We start from the raw sequence: 18790 nt of genomic DNA, 5'->3' as shown, positions 1-18790 counted from the left end.
ACTTAGGTTTCAATCCAGTTTCCCATTGTTACAAGTTAGAGGGATATTGAGCCTTTAAATAGGAGGAAAGCATCTTAATTATCCATTAAAGGCAATAAAGGAAGTTGGTTATGACACCATTAAAACAACTGTGATGAAAAATCTGTTTCAGTGTTGTGTTCTTAAGAACAATGTGGGATTTAGACGTCATCTGTACTACAGCTAGCCCAATGCTGACTGTGATCTTGCATTATTACAACAATTATGATTTTTTTATTCTTGTAATGTATTTTATTCATGTCATATTCTTCTCCCCCATCTAAATTTCAACCAGGCTGTTACGTGATAATTACACAAAAAACATGGAGAACTGTGATCCCCTGTTTGTACAAGAGAGATCCACCCCTCACAATGAATCTGTAAATGTTTTAAAATCTGGGCAGTAATAACAAGGGTTTTTTTTTTAATTGCAAAAAACATTGATCAGTCATGTGACCATGTTATCCTATCAGTTTTATATGAGAACACCTTCTCTTCCTACACATCTTTCTTTTATAGCCTTAGCCTTTTAACTAGTATGGCTACAAGCCCCTGTATTTAAAACAATGAACCTTCTTTAAACTTTCTTGTTCTGAAGCTTTTTTGCTTGTTTCTGGTACAGCAATTATGGGGGAAAAAAACAGCTGTGGTCATAGAATCATAGAATGATTTTGGTTGGAAGGGACCTTTAAAGGTCATCTAGTTCAACCCCTCTGCAATGAGCAGGGGTGGTAGAGCTTTCTAATATAGCCATCCTGGTTGATCCCATAGTATTCTCTGTCTTTGCTTTCTTGGTTTTGTTTGATGTTTCCTTATTTAAGAGAACTTACTGTATTATACAGTGAGAAAATTATGACAAATTTTAGATCATTTTAATTTCATTAGTCTGTTAATAGTTATGCAGATTTATTTTACATAGGAAGTAATCAGCTATGTGGAAATTAAAGGATAACTAGAAAAAGGTGTGGATTAAAGAAGAAAGAATTCATCATAACTCAGAACAAAAATATTGATATGCAAGGAAAAAGATTATCATGAACAGAGACTGGCAGTTCTTTAAAGCAATGTGTCATTTAACACAATATGAAATAATTCCGTAATTGAGATAGCATTTTAAAGAAGTGATGGCTCTGTGATTTATACCATTGTTTGTTTTGCTCTAGACAGTTCAAAACCTTGCCTTACTGCAATACACTCCCTTCTTATCTAGCTCATTTTTAATAATTTATTCAGGGTTTTTTGATTCTTTCTGGAGGACAAGGTGCTGGATATATTAATATCTTTATAGATGCAAAATTCATACTGATGTAAATGAACATCATACTTGCGGGTCTACCTGCATTAATATGAAAACTTCCCCTGCAGCAATTGGCCTTCATGACAGCCAGAAGAGGTCGGGCAGTGCTTGTCTCAGTCATACTTAACACTTCTCCAGAGATTTACATTTCCAAAGAGCTGTACAAATAAACGTTAACTCCACATAACCACCTTATGTATGTTACAAATAACCCAGCTTTGCCTCTGGGTCTTACAGTTCGAAAGAGACAAAGTTACCAATATTAAAGGTGGGAGATCAGAAATCAGCCGCTTTTTACCTGGGTGAGGTGGGAACATTAACAATGGCTTTGCGTGGTTGGGAAATGCTGCTGTGTTACACAGTCTGGAGAATGCCTGATTAGATCTTCACCTTGCTAATGGTGCCCAAGGTCTCCTCCATGGTCAGCTGAACCTTTCTCACCTTTGGCTTTTATGGCTTATATTACTTAGATATGTCAGATATTATAGCCTGTTTTTTTTTTTCCTGTGGTCATTTGAAATAAGGGAGAAAATTTTCATGTGTCATCTCTTACTCCCACCCACAGCCATGAACATAGTCATAAACTTCTTAGTGTAGCAATTTTTAAGTCACTTGGACATCAGTTTTTGAGTTACATTTGCTCTTGTGGCTATATTTGCTTCTGAATGTATTTCGTTGCAGTGGGTTGATTTGATTGTAGAAGCAGATACCAAGTACAAGGTACTAGAAGGGAAAAACTTTATGTCAATACTGTCATCACTGATGTTAAGTTGTGGAGTCTTCAAGCAGGCTGGAAATTTGATTCAGCTGTGAACTGTCTGTAGACTTTTGAAAAAAAAAAAAAAAAGAATTAAAAAAAAAAGTAATAAGAAAAAAAAGTGTCTCACTGAAGTGTACTTTATCGACACAAATGCCTGATATTAACTTCTTGAAACTTTGGCAATTCTTTGCCCATTCTGTCTTACAGTGCTCAGGACTTTCGCCAGCTTTGCTACAGAGGTTGCAGGATGTGATGCTAAATGAGGTGTGCACACCTGCACTTACAATTTTCTCTGCACACAAACTTGAAATAGTAAATGGTTTAAATGAAACATGAAATGTTTCAAAGGTACTAATAATATGACAGTAGTATTTTGTCTGTAGTCAAAATACTGTTAGGGATCCTTTGCTTGCAATCTACAAGTAGTTCTTATCAAGCATTGCATGGAGAAGTACATCCATGGTCCTTAACTTAAAAGAAAGAACAGATGAAAGAATGGCTCGGTTTCAGTGCTAATAAGTGTTCACTTGTTTTGTTCTGGCACAATACAGGCTTCTGCAACTCTGCTGACTTAGTAGGCTTACATATGTACATAATAGACTAGATTTGGTCATATAGCTCCAATTTTGCCATCTTGACAGGGGTGTTTAAGTGTTTCAGTATCACTTTAAAGATGCAGTGTGAGGAACATTTGCTTTTAACTACATATTTCCAGAATCATATGTTAAAGCACAGCCTTAATGTTCTTCTAATGTAACTTTTTGAAAAACGAAATTGACTATTTTAATTTCTTCTTTTTCTGTGACAAAATTGTATTAACTTATTAGGTGGCTCTGCAGTAGTACAGATGCCTGATTACTGATGTAAAGCTAAACAATCGTTTAGACCTAAGCCTATTGGAATCGCTCTCACATAAAACTCTTCTTCTAAGATTTGTGATTCAGCTAATTTAAGATGACATATACATTAAATGAGTTTTGAGGAGTGATTCAATTGAATGGGTGAATCTGAGTCTCCAGAGATTCCTGTCGTAAGATGTTGCTTCATGATGTTGCTTTAAAGAAGCAACAGTACTTACACAGGTTTCCTTAATGGTTTCACGCTTGAAAGCAAAGTGAAAAATCACTTTAAAATGTAGTGAAATCTACTGTAGAAGTTTTCTATAGTTATTTTATTCTTTGATGTGTTTCTGAAAGCTTTGAAATAACTGAAAAATAAGTTTTAAAATTGTATTAGTTTTGCATTTTTGCAGCAATGTTTTTACTGTACTCTACTGATATTTTTAGATCATTTTTCTCTGACTTAAGCCAGTGCATTCAGATGTGGTTTTAGATGCTGTGAGTGTTATCTGGTATGTGACCATATGTACTAATGTGATAGCACACGCAAAACCTACTGGAGTTATTCCGCAGAACAGCCAAGACAGTATTTTAGCTGCTAAGGAAAGACAGAAGCTGCAGAGTATAATGGATTGTAGCAGTACCAAAAATCAGCTGAGTATTTCTCTTGGCTATAAATAGTCTGTCTCGGCTACTGGAAACAGCCTGGATTAAACTCCGTGATCACTAGAGAAACGCTTGTGCCAGGCAGGGCAGCCGTGGTTCAAAAGACGAGGCTCAGCGGACATCAAGTGTAATTGCGTTGGCTGTGCAGCACAAGGGCCAGGAGTACAGTGCCTGGTGGTTGCAGAATTGTGCCGTTTATACATAAGTCAAACCTTGTGCTATAAGAACTGATCGTTTCAGTACCCATGTGGTGACAGTTTTTCAGATTCACAAATTCCACTCCTGCAGGGTAATGGTAAGTGGAAGTGTTGTTTGATTTAGAAATGGAACTAGTTGTTAGATCTGTTTTTCAGAAGTGCTGTTTGTTTGTAGATGTCAGTGTTGTTCAAATACTTGCTTCTTCAAGTAGCCCTGTTCTTCTTGAATTTACTGTCCCAGAGTCATTCCAGGAATGCAATCTGTTTGTGAATATATTTCCAAGCATTCAATGAGGTTTTTACGAGTTGACTGTGACTTGAGGTATTCTCTTAATCAAATTTCTCCAGATACATTAGCTCTAGATTTGAAATGATGGAGCAGCAAAATAGGACTATCCCATGGAAATCACTCCATAAAGTGACATCACGGTAGTCAGGTGACTGTCGTCTTTGATCAGTGTTCCAGCACTCCACAGATTAATTGCACTGAGTAGTGGTTGCCATTAATAGATGGAGAGAGTGGTATGTGTTTGCTGTGGCATCACCTTGTCACTGCCAGTGTTGTACCATCATTTAAGAAACAAAATTACTTGAGTGTAAATAACTGGGGTTAGTTGTTTGAATATAAAACTCCTGGTGAAACTTTGCTCTTGTGTTTCTATTTGGATGACTGTGAATCACTACAGTAGCACCAAATTGTGCTTATTTAACAGCTCTTCAGCTGTCAGATTTAATGAAACATTAAACTGGAAGGATTTAAGTGGCACTGCTGCCTTGTGTACTATGGGCTTGAATCTGGTGTGTGTTCAGTCCCATTAGCACCCAAATGAAGGGGAAGGCAGTTTGTCTACATGATGATTTTCTTAAAAAGAAAGTCTTGCACAGCACAGAGCAAGCATATTTCTTTGCAAATACATTGTATTTAGCCTGTCGCATACAATATGTCAAGTACCTACTGCATTTTTATCAAGTGATAAGTTATCAAGATACCAACTGATAAGGTTTGGTTCATTTTTACTTAAAACCCAGATGGAGTAATCAAAAAATGGCTCTTGAAGTCCTGCTTTTAGTTGTGCAGATGGGGATCATGCTAAATTGTTATTACTGCACTAGCCTGCAGTAACTTATTAACTTCTATGCTCAGTGCTTGATGGGCTATTACATTTCACCAAATTGGACATCTGTAGTTTTCCATTTGTCTCCATACAACATTTTTCCCCTGGTTCCACACCCCCCCCCCTTTTTTTTTTTTCTGAATTCAATTGATTTGTTAGGGGGAAATCCTAATGACAGTGAGACATTTATGCCTCAAAAGTGTAGGCAAGTGGTCCATTGCCTTTCTTGTCTTCAGCAAGTTCATTGCTCATATGTCTTAAAAGTTCACATATATATATTTTTTAAATTACTGTCCTCTTCTAAACTCATAATTGTCCAGTATTTTAACTGCTTCCCAGTTTTCTCTCTTTTATTGGGGAATGTTAAAGTATCCTCAGATGCATTACCTCTCATTTTCAGTGGAGAATTAATTTCTGCCTGTTTGTTCTTTCTCATACTTCCTCCCTGCGCTCTGCAGATCTTCCCAATTTAAAACCATCTGTTCAGCCATTGTTAACTCTTTGCTTCAAACTTAATAACTTCACTGTGGAATGAGTAATTCTGACATTTTCACTTACAGCTCTATTAGCAAAGTGGTGTGTTCCTGCTGGGACATTGTTAGGAATAGACGACATAATCTTCTTATAGATACTTTTTTTTTTTTTTAAATGAGATAACAAACTGAGGATCATTAAGTAAAAATCCAGAATCTGGAAAGCAAATCAGGCAACTGTTAAGGTATTGTGGGTGCATATACCATACTTAGAATGAATCTATGTATCTTCACTAATGCAGAAGTTATCTTTGATGTGAAATTCCTTGCTGTCCTTGAGTTACGTCAGCTTTCGCGTCTGTGAGTATGTTTACAGTGGGTTTTTTTTTTATTTTTATTTTTATTCCTGTCCACAGTGTTATTTTTCTGCTTCCAAACCAGCAGAGGCAGTTTGCACATATTCATGCTGACCCAGAAAACCATGGGAATAGATATGTTTTCATGGTGTTGAAAATGGAATGTATATTTCTTTTGCACTTCCATACCATTTTTTTATTGGAACAGGATTTTTAGTGTGTTCCTTTCTGCTAATAGAAAATGAATGAATTTTGCAGCCATGGTTCATATTCAGCATTAGTGGGCTTTTTTTATAAAGATTTTAAAGCAGAGAAATAAACAGCTTTATAGCTAAGATAACTTTCAGTTGAATTAATCAAACAGATCTTTACTATAAAACCAATAGCTGAGTTCTTTCTTGTACTCAACTTTGCTACTGCCTGTGATTCCTTGGGAGGCTCAGGACGCAGACAAAAGACATGGTGACGAAAGAGGTGATGCTGGAGTTGTTGACAAAAGAAGAACACATTTTAGGAGGGCTGGAGTCATTCTTCCTGTTAGGAGAAAAAGTATTTCTGCATCTCCCCTTTCTGTAACTTGTGTTTGTCAAATTGATAGTTGAGTCCTATTCATAGACCAGAATAATTACTGTCTGTGCTATTGTAAGTGATTGTCTGAAGACATATATGAGATAAGATTTGCAGGAAAAAAATAATATTTTATTAGAACAACTGATGCAGCTGGAAAAAACAGGCTGAGAGGCACACATGCCTTTTTCTTATTGCTCTCCATGTCCTGGAGATTAACTCCTGCACTCTGGTTTGGACAACTAGTCATTAGTCCAGTGCATTTTTGGAATATTAATTGGGGAACCTAATTAGGCTGTCCCTGATAATGGTAACTTTCATGAAAGAATGTCACTACCATAATCTGGTGGCTGTATTGGGACTCGGACATAAGGTCTGGAGCACAAGTCTGATGAGGAGCAGCTGAGGGAGCTGGGGGTGTTTAGCCTGGAGAAGAAGAGGCTGAGGGGAGACCTTATCTCTCTCTACAACTACCTGAAAGGAGGTTGTAGCATGGGGGGCATTGGTCTCTTCTCCCATGTAGGAAGCAATAGGACAAGAGGAAGTGGCCTCGAGTTGTGCCAGGGGAGGTTTAGATTGGATATTAGGAAAAAGTTCTTCACAGAAAGGGTTGTCAGGCATTGGAACAGGCTGCCCAGGGAAGTGTTTGAGTCACCATCCCTGGAGGTGTTTAAAAGACATGTATGTAGATATGGTGCTTAGGGACATGGTTTAGTGGTGGACTCAATGATCTTAAATGTCTTTTCTAACCCAAATGATTCTATGATATTGTAATTAATTTATCCTATTTGATAGGAATTTAATTCAGATGCTCTGGTGAGCATCTTAGAGGCAGATGTGTTCAGGTAAACAGTGAAACGACCTGAAGGCTGAAGGACACTTTTCATTGCTAAGAACTGACTTCTGGGCGAGAGAGCTGACTGCTTCATTGAAGCAGTGTCTGTATTTCTGCCCATTTCACTCCTGTACTGTTGTGGTTCAGGTATTCACTGAATAAATATGCTTTTATTGGAAAAAAACTAGCTGAGTAAATGGGTTAAGTGAAGTTGACAGTTCATGATCTACAATAGAATACATTAACAATAATTTAGTGTTGTTACTGAATCACAGTTATGTTTTTAATGAGCTGTTTACCTCAAACTCTAGGTAATTGTTAAAATAAACAGGAGGCTAAAAAAGGAAGAATGAAAAGAATCTGAATCAAGGAAAAACAGCACAAAAAATGCACACACCCCCCCCCCCGCCTTTTTTTTCCAGCATACCTTGCTAGAGGTCTTTCTTGTTATATCTAAATTGAAATAGTAATCAACTCAAAATATATAAGATACAATGGAAAAGGAAGCCATGCACATGGTTGGCGAGCCCTCTTTTTTGCAGTCATGGCTGGTTTTCTCATTTGCAGAATCATGTTCACTGTGAACAAAGGCTTCCTGATTGTCATGTGAACTTGACTAGAAAGCTCTCTGGCAGCTAAAGAGATATCAAATATTAATATTTGTGCTCATGTAGCCAAAGGTGCACATATTGAATAGGACTTGAGTCTGGATATAGCTATTGCCTCTTGTGAAAACCAAATACAATTTAAAAATTAAAGTGATATATGCAACACGTTTTGTTAATAACTGATGCTAGGTAAAATCAGATACAACCTCTGAGTCTGAGATAAAAGATGAAGGCAGATGAAGCAGAGAAAATTATATTTACCAAGGAAGGAAATAGATCTCTAAATATATATAGATTTTTTTTTTTTTAATTCAGAATAGGAGGTAGCAGGAGGTTTTCTGTGTTAAAGACATACATACACACATAGGTATAGATCATTCACCCTGTATTTTAAATATAAGGCATTGTAGGATAGCCCAAACCGTTGCTTAATGAAAGACTTAAAAGCAAGTTGTGCTTTGTGTCACAGCACAGGTAGATGCTGTTGTGCAAGCCTTGCAGTATGTAGTGTATCAGAACAGTTTCTTCTTTGTGTTTGGATAAATAATCGCCATAGAAGTGAGTGCCTGGAGAACATTAAACAGTGTCTGTTCTTCCCATAATTACACACAAGTTCCCCAGTGGGTCTGACGCGACCTGACTTTTAATAACTGGGCCTCATGCTTGGCTTCCTGCTTTCAAAATAAGGCTGCAACAGCAGGACACATGTTGACCTTTTATCTTTCGGAAGACAGAGGAACCAGAAGGGAGTTCATGGCCTGTCAGGAGGTCCTCCCACCACCTTCCCAGGCCAAAAAGCGCTCAAGCGGCAATATGTAAATATTGAGTGCTCACCTGGTGATCTCTTCATTTATCTTCTGGATTTTCTGCACACTAGCCATTAAGGTTTGAAGTTTTGATGATCCTCCATAAGCTCAGTCTTTTTGAAATGAGATTGTCGCTCTTCCTGTAGTGTAACCATGGAAACAGACAGGGAACCCTTAAAGAAAGTGATCGAACATGCTGTGCTAATTAATCCTACCCTTCAGTTTTCTTTCAGTTGAAGGATGTGGTTAAATAAATTTTGCATGAGTAAGCATATTTGGATGTGCAAAAGGGTACAAAATATGCAGGAAATTTTCTTGCAGAAGGATATCTGAGAAAAACCCAACTGGTAGCTGTCGACTGTTCACATCTGGAGCATCAGAACAAGAAATGCAGTATCTTGTTAGTGTTTCACATATATATGTTTTGATACAGTTCTTTTAAAACTGTAAATATATCTGAAATATGAGGTTATTTTTTCCATGCCTTAAGTGTGATGAGAGACATTTACATTAATTTTGAGTCTTTGAGTGAAAATGTTCATAATTGCAAATGCCTTATTTATGCAGAGCGTTATTCAGAAAAAGCAGACTTTGCTCCCTGCCCAAGACAAAGCAGCTTCTCTGAGGCGTTAGTCATTTCAGTTCTGCACAGGGGGAGTGACTGACAGAACAGAGGGACTGTGCCAGATTTTCCTCTGCCAAATTTTAGCCTTTGTGAATATTTCCCTGGGTTGTTCACTCCTGCTTTCTTCAGTCTCCAAAGTAGTGTATGTGCCTGACTAGGAAACCAACTGGCCACAATTCAAAACGTATGGCCTATACCCTTAAACCTTTTAAACCTGGTGATGCTGTCTGATGCCAATGTATGGCTTCATCTTGCTCTTACAAATTAAGGGGTTTTTCATAACTTTCTCCATTCCAGTAATGATCCTCTTATAACTATGAAACCAGATGCAGCATCTAACCTCAAAGGCTTTCATGTTGTTTTGGAAGTGAAGAGCAGATTAAAGGAAAATATTTAGTTCACTAACAGGCTGAGTTTAGCCAAAAAGGACCATCCTTTGAAAATTGGTTGGATTTTGTTTAACCTGGAATAGACTAGAGGTGGAGGAGATCTAGAAAGAGCTGGCTGAGGAAACAGGGTGGCAGCAGTCCCAGCAGGATGGGAGGACTGGTTTATGGTGAGCAGTCACACAGGAGGAGGAAAGGTGTACTTGGGCTGGCTGTAGCACTTGCAAAGCTCCATCCTGGCAAGTAAAGTGGCAGAAATTGGCAGGGAAGCATGGATATTGTATTATTTGCAGTATGATTTCTGATATGGCAAGTTTGGTACTTATTACTCTCTACATGAGAGATTTCTTGAGTGTGTGGATCAAAAACTTTATGTCGTGGAGACCTGAGTTCATTTTTCACCCCACAAGCTCTGAAGTTATTTGACAGTTTTCCCAAAATCACATGATGTTGCTATCTTCTTAAAAATGCCTTTTCCCTGCCTGCCTGTGCTTTTTCTCCTGTCAAAGCTAGGCAGCAGATTAGAGAGTAAATAGTTTCATTGTTCCTCAGGCAAGACTAAAGGGAGTCTCAGACAGGCAAAGAAGGATGGGGGCATTCACCATCCAGGCTTCTTAAATCTTTTCATAAGTTTTATTTAGCTCAATAACAGCAGGTCCATATCCACAATCTCAGGGATGACTGTTTCAGTTAAGTCACCTGGGATATAGGTGCTCAGAAACTCAGACTTGTTAATGTTTCTCTGGGCTAGGAATAAGAATTATTCACCAGTGAGAGCACTTTGTGGTTTCTGACCTCCTAGAAGCAAAACATTAATGTGGAGGCTGAGGTGCTGCAAGTGTGTGACGTGACCTGTCCTTTGGCCTCTGTGGGGCTGTAGTGCACTGGCCAACACTGAGTTGTCTGTGTGAGCGAAGTTATTTGTCAGTCTGGTGGCCAGGTGCACAAACATGAGATGGAAGTCTGAAAACTTAAAATAAAAATGGTTATTCATGTTCGAAATGTAATTTTTTTTTTAGAAGAAATTCTGGCATACGAGTCAAATTATTCCCCTACACTGGTCTAATAGCTATAATCAGCTGATAATGCAGTCTACTGGCAAGATTTGCCGTCATTACTATGGAGATGTATTCACTGAGATTAACTGTTCTTGACTAGCTTCTCCAGTGTACTCAGAATAAAGGTGCAAAGGGCTCTCATCTGCACTCTTATGTGAATTCTCATGTTGCACATTTCTTTCCGAGTGTATGACTTTGCATTTGGTTTCTGTAAGGTCTAAACCATGACCTTCTGTTTTAGTAATTTCATTTGTTTTGCGAAAGGGAAATCAGTAGTTCTTTGTTTAGGAAGACACAAGAAATTCCAGTGGGGCGTTCTTCTGATTTCCACTACTTGTGCATGTCCAGTGTTCCCAGTGAGGGAGATGATGGTCTCAAGGCAGTGAGCAGCTTATTTGGAAAAAGTGTTTGCAGGCACATGATGGGGACAGTTGCCACAGCCCTGAAAATCTTTTTCTGTTACCTGGAGGAGGGAAGCTTCTATAGGAGAACTCTTAGAACAATATTCTCTACTTCTGTCTTTAGCATAGGAGGGTCTCTCCTAAAGCCTTTCCAGTTTTACATGAGATAGATTATGGTTCTGTAGTAATGTGAATTATTTCAAATGGCTGACAAGCTTAATTATTGTCAATAGTATATCTTTAGTACACCACAGATTTCATTGAAATTATTTCTACTGCCAAGTTTGATACATTGCCAATATACGTTTGCCGAGAGAGAAATTTGCACGTGCCATTTTCTGATGTATTGCTGCAATATTAATATTTATTTGAATAGTAATGTGTGGGTGAGTCTACTGCTTTCAAATAAACTTGAATAAGCAGACTGGTGCTTGCAGTGTAAACTGTGGAAGGTTTCCTTAGGCTCCCCTAAAAAACCAAATCTCATCTGCGGCACTATTTGTCTGGGAGTTTTCTTCTCATTTCCTTTCTCTAAATAACACTGAAATGGAAGACTGTGGATGTCTAAGGATGAGCAGTTAACAGAAATAGAAATCTTTGTTTATTTGTCTTTCATTTAGGTATATCACAATGCATCTTTGCATCTCTCCTGGGCCTGTGATTGTCATAATTAAAAACATCTTTTATTATATTATTCCTTCATAATATTCACAGCTCTGTTAAGCCAGGTACTTGTAACAAATGATAGATGCTACCATGTTCTTTCATTAAGTAACTTAAGCCACTATTAGAAGAAAAAAATACTTGCAACATGCCATCATGTTATGTGGTGTGTGTTCGTATATCCTTTTCGGATCCTAACTATACAGCAAACTGTTACTTTGTTTTGTTTTCATTAATTTCTCTGTATTTACCCCACAGGTCTTGCAAGAGCTAAATCAGTTCCCAGCCATACATATTCTAATGAAGTGGTAACCCTATGGTACAGGCCTCCAGATGTCCTTCTGGGATCCACAGAGTATTCCACCTGCCTTGATATGTGGTAAGTATAGCATCTTCACTCAAGAGTCTATGTAGGCGCTTTAGCGCTGATTTGCTTTAAACGTGTAAAACAAATACATAGTGAGATTAGTGGCACAGGTCAAAAAACTTGTGTGAGTAATCCTTGTGGATCACTCCGCATCTCCCTAATGGAAGCCCCTTCTGCCACCCCACTGGTTGGCAGCTGGTACCTGTTCTTGACACACCACTAGAAGAGCCATTGGTGTTTTGTAAGAAACTGAGTTGTTGTTGCTTGACTTTCATAGTCTTAATGTGGCACTTTGGTATTACATGGTATTTGTTTTGCAGAAAATAGACTTTCTCCATGCCCAGCTGTAGCAAGGACAAATATGGGATTCTCTGGATGTGAGAATGCAGCCTCAGTTCTTAATCTGCTGTACTTGTCAGCAGTAAATCAGTGTGTGGCACATCACTGAATAGTTTTCTTTCAAACCTACAGATTTTATTTAGACCTGCAGGTTTGAAAGGGCAGTTTGATGTGTACAATATAGAGCACCTTGCTCTTTTTTGATAACATCATTTAGCCCTTTGTTGAACAGAGGAGGTATTTGGTTTTTTGACTGCTGGAAACCAAGATGGAGGTTCTTAATTTACCCCTGTAGGTTCTGAAGTCACAGGATCTCTGTAATCTGCACAAATTCTGTAATTAGTAAGAGCCTTAACTGTGTTAAGAGGACCAATGCATTTTGATTCAAGAAACAGAAATGTGTAAAGAAATATTTTTCCTTACAAAGACAATTTCATGCTGTGGAAGATGTTACATTTTTTTTGAATGTGTATTTGACTTTTTAAATCTATATAACTCATTTCATTTGAGGAAAAAAATATACTGAGCAAGTTTCAGAAAAATATAATGATTTTTTTTTTGCAGTTTGCTGAAATATCTTTCTTTAATACAGGCATCCTAAATTTAGAATTATTCTGATGTTAAAATCTAGAGGTAACTGTAAGATAAGGTAAAAAGGACTCTGTGTTTTCATACAGTGAGTGAAAAATATTTACCAAGGTAATCTTGGAGCACAGTACTGAAACTGATGACCTAACAGGAATTTTTTTTTTTGCTGAGGATGGGAAGTAAGCATGACTATGTTGTGTTTAGTCCTGTAGCTGAGATCAGAGAATGTGGGAGGAAAAGCAACGTTTTCCTGAAAATCTCATCTAGGTTTTCCCTGTAGTGCCGTTAAGACCTGACTGCTGGGGGCAGGAGTTAGACACTGCAGGATTGTTTCACTTGATGGGGTTACTGAATATAAATACTGCAATATCTAATTCTGAAGGGAGTGTTTGATATAACTGGACCTCTGGCTGTTGTAGTTCCTTGACTTGTAGCAGAATGTGAACCAAGAGGCAGGAAAAGGGAGAGTGAACAGATGTCTCCAAATGTGAATGTTGTGATCTCGCAACTGCACCAGATAGGCAAAGGCAGCATCTTCTGTATCAGCTGTCTGCTTTTCTTCGAAACATTCTCCACCTCACGTATCTAAAATAGTTCCCCCAGCATCTCAGCTTCTCATCTACCCTAAAGCTGCCATGATTTCCCAAAGATCAGGTTCAACCTGGTGTCTTCACAGCCTGTATTCAGTCTCTTCATCCCATCTGCTTGTGACATTTTGCAGTCACCTCTTTTCCCAGATACACCTCTGACACTCTCAGCAAGAAGCTTGACTTGCTTGGGGTGAGGCAGCACAACTGCATCAGGGGATGGCATAAATAGTTCTTTCTGCTCATCTTCTTATAGTTCGGTCTATGTGTGTTCAGTTCTTGTGAGTCCCACACCTCCGTGTACGTATGTACATACATGTCCCAATTTGTAAAGTACAAAGAGAATGAGACAATATATGGAAACCACTGGCTTTTTAATGCTTAATAGAGCAAACTGCTCAAGAAATCCTCTAAAATACTTTTTTTTAGTCAAAACATACATTGGAATTTTTTTAACATTTACCAGTTAAAAAATAATTGCACTTCTATATTAATGGGTTTTTTTGGTTGATCTTTTTTAACTGAACAAAGGATTTTATGACGTATTTGATTCTCACTGAAACTTTTTCCACAAAGAAAAATGGTTTGCTCAAAAGTTTAATAAATCTTAAACCCAGTAGTTTTTACATTCCTCTCAATAATGATTTTAGTAAAAGTATAGTTCTGCTATGTGATGTTACTGTGTCAGAGATCAAATTAACCCATACAACTAATAGAAGCATTTTAAATCAATTTTAATTGCAGACTGAGCATTCCCTTCATAATCATGTTTATATTCAAAATTAAATGAACAGCAGGGAAGACCAAGGAAGGACTCAAAATGCCACTTCAGCAATCCAGGTCATATTTTTGTCAGGACTTTCATAATGATGCAAGAGTTTTGGGCAAGAACACAGTTACATCTTCCATGATAACAATAAATTATGTCCTCTTGTACAGAGCATAAAAAGATCCATTTGCTCAGGGATAGATGTGGCAAGTTTTGTTTCAAATGAAAAATTATGTCATACTACTCTTGTACTAGATTTATAACATTAATTTTTACTGCCCTGTACAAACTGAAGAACTATGAAAAGCTTAAAAAAAAGCCTTAGTAATATGGTTTCTTTCACATGGCAGGAATTGATGTAGAGGCTCAGCTACTGCCACATCAGAAGTCAAGTTAGAGCAAGTGTATATTGTATGTGACAGAAAAGCTTTAGGTTTTTGCTTCTCCGCTTTGCTGGGTTGTCTGAGTGCTTCCAGTTTGATTGTGAGAGGTGTAGTTGCATGTTAAGGTCACTTATGCTGATTTGGCACGTCCAACAGTGAGCCCTGCTGGAACACAGGCAGGCTTGGGGCTTTATTTATCCAACGGTTGTACATGGCTGGGCCATAATTACGTTAAAACCACTTAGTGTCTTCCCAGAGTAGGAGGGAGAGGCAGACAAACCCACCTACCATCAGATTCCAAGGTAATTTGGTAATTTGTTATCTAAAGTGTGTTTGTAGCATTAGCATTTTTATGCAATTACTGGCATTATGGCCTTATGGCAGATCGTGTGTGCTCTCCTGTGTCCTTATTGATGATCTACATGATGACAAAACTAGGCAGCCACTTCACTAAATATTTAAATAAAGTTGAGCTAGAAAGCACAGCTGTTTCTTCCACTTAGGAAAAAAAAAGACAGAGGACCTTTGCCATAACCATGATAAATGACATTTCATGCTGGTTCCCCAGGAATAGAAAGTGGGGCTCCTACTGAGTAGAAGACCAGCTGCATGAAAAAGGAGTCCAAGTATTAACCACTGGACAGTGTCTGGGAAGCAGGTGGTGGAGGCTGCAGGCTATTTTTACACTTCACTTGCTGGTGTAGGGCATTAGGATAGTAACTAAAAGCTAATGATCCACATGCAGTTTTACATTCTCCTGCATTCTTTTTTTAAATAGCCAAAGGCAATAAAATAATATTAATGAAGACATACATGCATTAGTGGTGTCGGGCTGGTGGTGGAAATCAATGCAGTGGGCTTTGTGATTTAGTGCTGACAGCATTTGATACAGCAGCATCATGTGAATATATTATACTACCCGAGACTGCATAAAAGATTTGTGATAACCTTTGATTTTTTTTTTTTTTTTTCATTCTCCTCTTGATGAGGACTTACTAGTAGCTAAGAAAATGGCTTTGCATTGCCTCTGGTGTAACTTATCCCAATCCTTGAATTTTACAGTCCTTTGAAAGTCAATGTGAGCAAAATAAGCTTCAATACATAAAGGGTTTATGAATTGCTAAAACCCATATATAAGTAACACAGAAACATAGGGGGAAAAAAATGCCCAAATGAACCTATTTGTTCCTTACAGGAAGAATACAGTATTTGTAAATGAAGCAATTTAAACAGACTAATAAATCCTTTTTCATTCTGGTAATGTATTGCTACATCTGGGTTGCTTACATCAGGAAGTCACAAGGGATATTTTATTTTGAAGTACAGCTGGCTTTAAACTGTGTTTGCTAGCAGCTGGCAATTTTTTTTGCATATCCTGTTGTTTTCCTTTTAAAAAATACACTCTTATTTACATTTCAGGTAACTTGAGAACTTATAGGCCATAATGTATTTTAAATTCACTTTTATTAACTAACATCAGCTATGATTAGTGCTGTGGAAGAAATCACTTAAAACTAGGCCAGTCAAATGTTATGAAATTGCCTATTAAAACACTGTTATTTAACTTTGTAACATCTGGGTTGGTATACATGATTTCAATTTTGTTCTTAATTTAGGGAAAGCTCTTCTTGTGGAGTTTTTCGGTCTATCCTATTGTTAGAAAAATAAATGGTATTTTTCAGGAATACACCACTTTCTACACATAACCTGCTCTGAGTGCAGATTTGGGTGTTCACTGTATCTCCATGCATGTTTTCATTAATAATTTACCAATGAAGACCTATGACTGTGATTAAGATATTTATTAAATAAAACTGATCTTATCTTAGACACAGGTGCACCAAATTATGTTTTTACCCAGGGGACATTACAAAGGCATCTTTATCCTGTATCTGCTGTAAACAGTTTGCAGTGAAAGATCCAAGAGCAGGAGTCCCAGTACACCCTGAAGAAAGGATGCTTGGGGCCTGAGAGAGAAAACAGCGTAGGGTAGATTAGTTCTTTTGCCCTTGATGTTCTTTATGATTGTGACTTCCAGTCCCAAGAAATGCTAATCTGTAGGATTAGGATATTAAGGTGAGGCTATTGCAATAACTGTCAAGGTATTGTTAATTAAAATTCACTTGTTGTCAGTGAGTTCTTCAAAAGTTTTTTTCAGCTAAATTAGCTTTTGATTGGAGAAATTCTCACAGGGTTGAATTCATAGAAACACCACCTGTGAGGAAACTGTCTTTGTAACTATTGGAAGGGCATTTCTGTTCTTGTATAAATATATATTTTATCTGTTTGAAACATCAGATTTACTATAGCTTCTCCACTGCTAGAAATATGAAAGTACCTTATAAAGGTAGCTGGGTCTAGAAGAGACAGCCAGGAAGAACACACGCAACAGGAAGATAACTCATGGCCAAATGTTGCTCAAGTTTGAAGATTATTTTCTTGAGCTTTTTTTTGCCTTCCGCTTTTACAGAATAAGTGAGTCTAATAGAAAGATTCTTGCAAAAAGAGTTCATGTACATTTTACTCCTTCATGGATATAATATTTCTTAATGTAGAAACTGAGCATTGCTACAGAGGGTTGGGTTGCAAGACAAATTTCTGGAGCTTTTATTTCTAGGTAATTCAATGACAGAGGCAAGAACGTGAGCACTCTGTTCACTTGCAGTTACAATTGCTTCAAGACTGACTGTAAAGAAATACATTGAACTATCATACTTTCAAGTAAATTATTTTTCATTCATTGTTTCTGCTTTTTGCAGAAATTTTAATGTTCTTTGTCGTCATGGAAGGCAAATTTTGCTTCAGTCATTACTTCTCATGTGAGAACTGTCATCTGTTTGCCTTATTGCCCCTGTTCATTGATCAGACTGTACGTCCCATCATATGTTACTTTTCACATATTGAAGTGGAGCGTAATGAAAGACAAATTACAACCAAGTTCACCATTTATGGGTATTCTGGCACTTCAGAATTAGATCAGATTTTAGTCAATTAAGAAGACAAAAGCCCCTTGCTTTTCCTTCCTTTCCCCCAAAATTTGTTTTTGTAGTTCTGTTCATAAGCAGGATTAGATAGGAACATACTTTGTTCCTGAATAAATCAGACAAGATAGAAATCTCTGTCCCCTTTCAACATGTTGCGTATCACTAGTGGATTTTATGGAAGAGATTCCAGTATTACATCTTAGTGACAAATTCATAAAAATACAAGTAGTTGAGTTTTGAGAGGGGGCGTGTATTTTGTTTTTGTCTAAATTCTGATATGTTTAACAGTACAAACTGCATGTAGTTTGGGAAACTTCAATGAAAACTCTACTTTTGCTCTGAATTTCAGAAATCTCACCAGGAAGATTACTGGAAGCAATTCCTTAGTTTTCATAAAAGCCTTGCCCCTCTGAAGCCCAATCCTGCATGCTGAAAACAGGCTTCATGACCAGATAGAAACTTTCTGTGGAGATCCAGCACAGGCCTTCACTATAAAGAACGTGCTGAATGTTATCACCTGTACTGAGCCTGCTGGAAAGTAGATCTGTTCAGGACATTAAGTTCAACAGTTTAAAAGATATATAATAAGCATATAGGCTTCTATAATCTTGATTTAGGTATAAACTAAAGTCTGGTTTGGAAAGAACTCGTTTCAGAATGTGTCTGTAGTCTCTTTTATGGATCCATCAAGAAAAAAAATCAGAATATTAACTGAAGGAAAGAACCCTAATAATAGTTTATAGATTGTGCCTCATCAAAGCTTTTGTTTGGTTGGTTTTGTTTTTGTTTTTTTTTGCTGTATTCAAGTACGGATAGGCTGGACATTCTTCTTGTTGCAGTAAGGATCTTTTTTACACAGAGACAGAAATGTGAATTCTTAAACAAAAAATACAAAACCAACCCACCAGTAAGCAAGTTAATTTTAAGGGAATACACTCTTGAATCACAAAAGCTGTGCAGATGAAAAAAAATGCAGTTTCCTGAGGCATCCAACATAATTTTTACAGGCTCATTTACAATGTCAATTCAAATGCAAGAGTAACTCATTTAGCTGTGCTATTAACTCTTACTCCGTAGAAGTCTGTATGGTGACAGCCAGAGTC

The 18790-nt window shown here is 37.5% G+C and overlaps 1 protein-coding gene across 2 annotated transcripts in view; it reads left to right on the top strand.

The window, feature by feature from the left end:
- Positions 1–18790, top strand: part of CDK14 (cyclin dependent kinase 14) — a 320901-nt gene that overhangs the window by 169590 nt on the left and 132521 nt on the right. For both annotated transcript variants that reach the window (XM_082044834.1, XM_082044833.1), the window contains exon 9: positions 11929–12049. In XM_082044834.1, coding sequence (XP_081900960.1) covers positions 11929–12049 — 121 coding nt within the window. The remainder of the gene's footprint in view (positions 1–11928; positions 12050–18790) is intronic.

This window comes from Streptopelia decaocto, assembly GCF_964273445.1.
Source record: "Streptopelia decaocto genome assembly, chromosome: 2".
Taxonomy (NCBI): domain Eukaryota; kingdom Metazoa; phylum Chordata; class Aves; order Columbiformes; family Columbidae; genus Streptopelia; species Streptopelia decaocto.
This window is presented reverse-complemented; position numbering and strand designations above follow the sequence as displayed.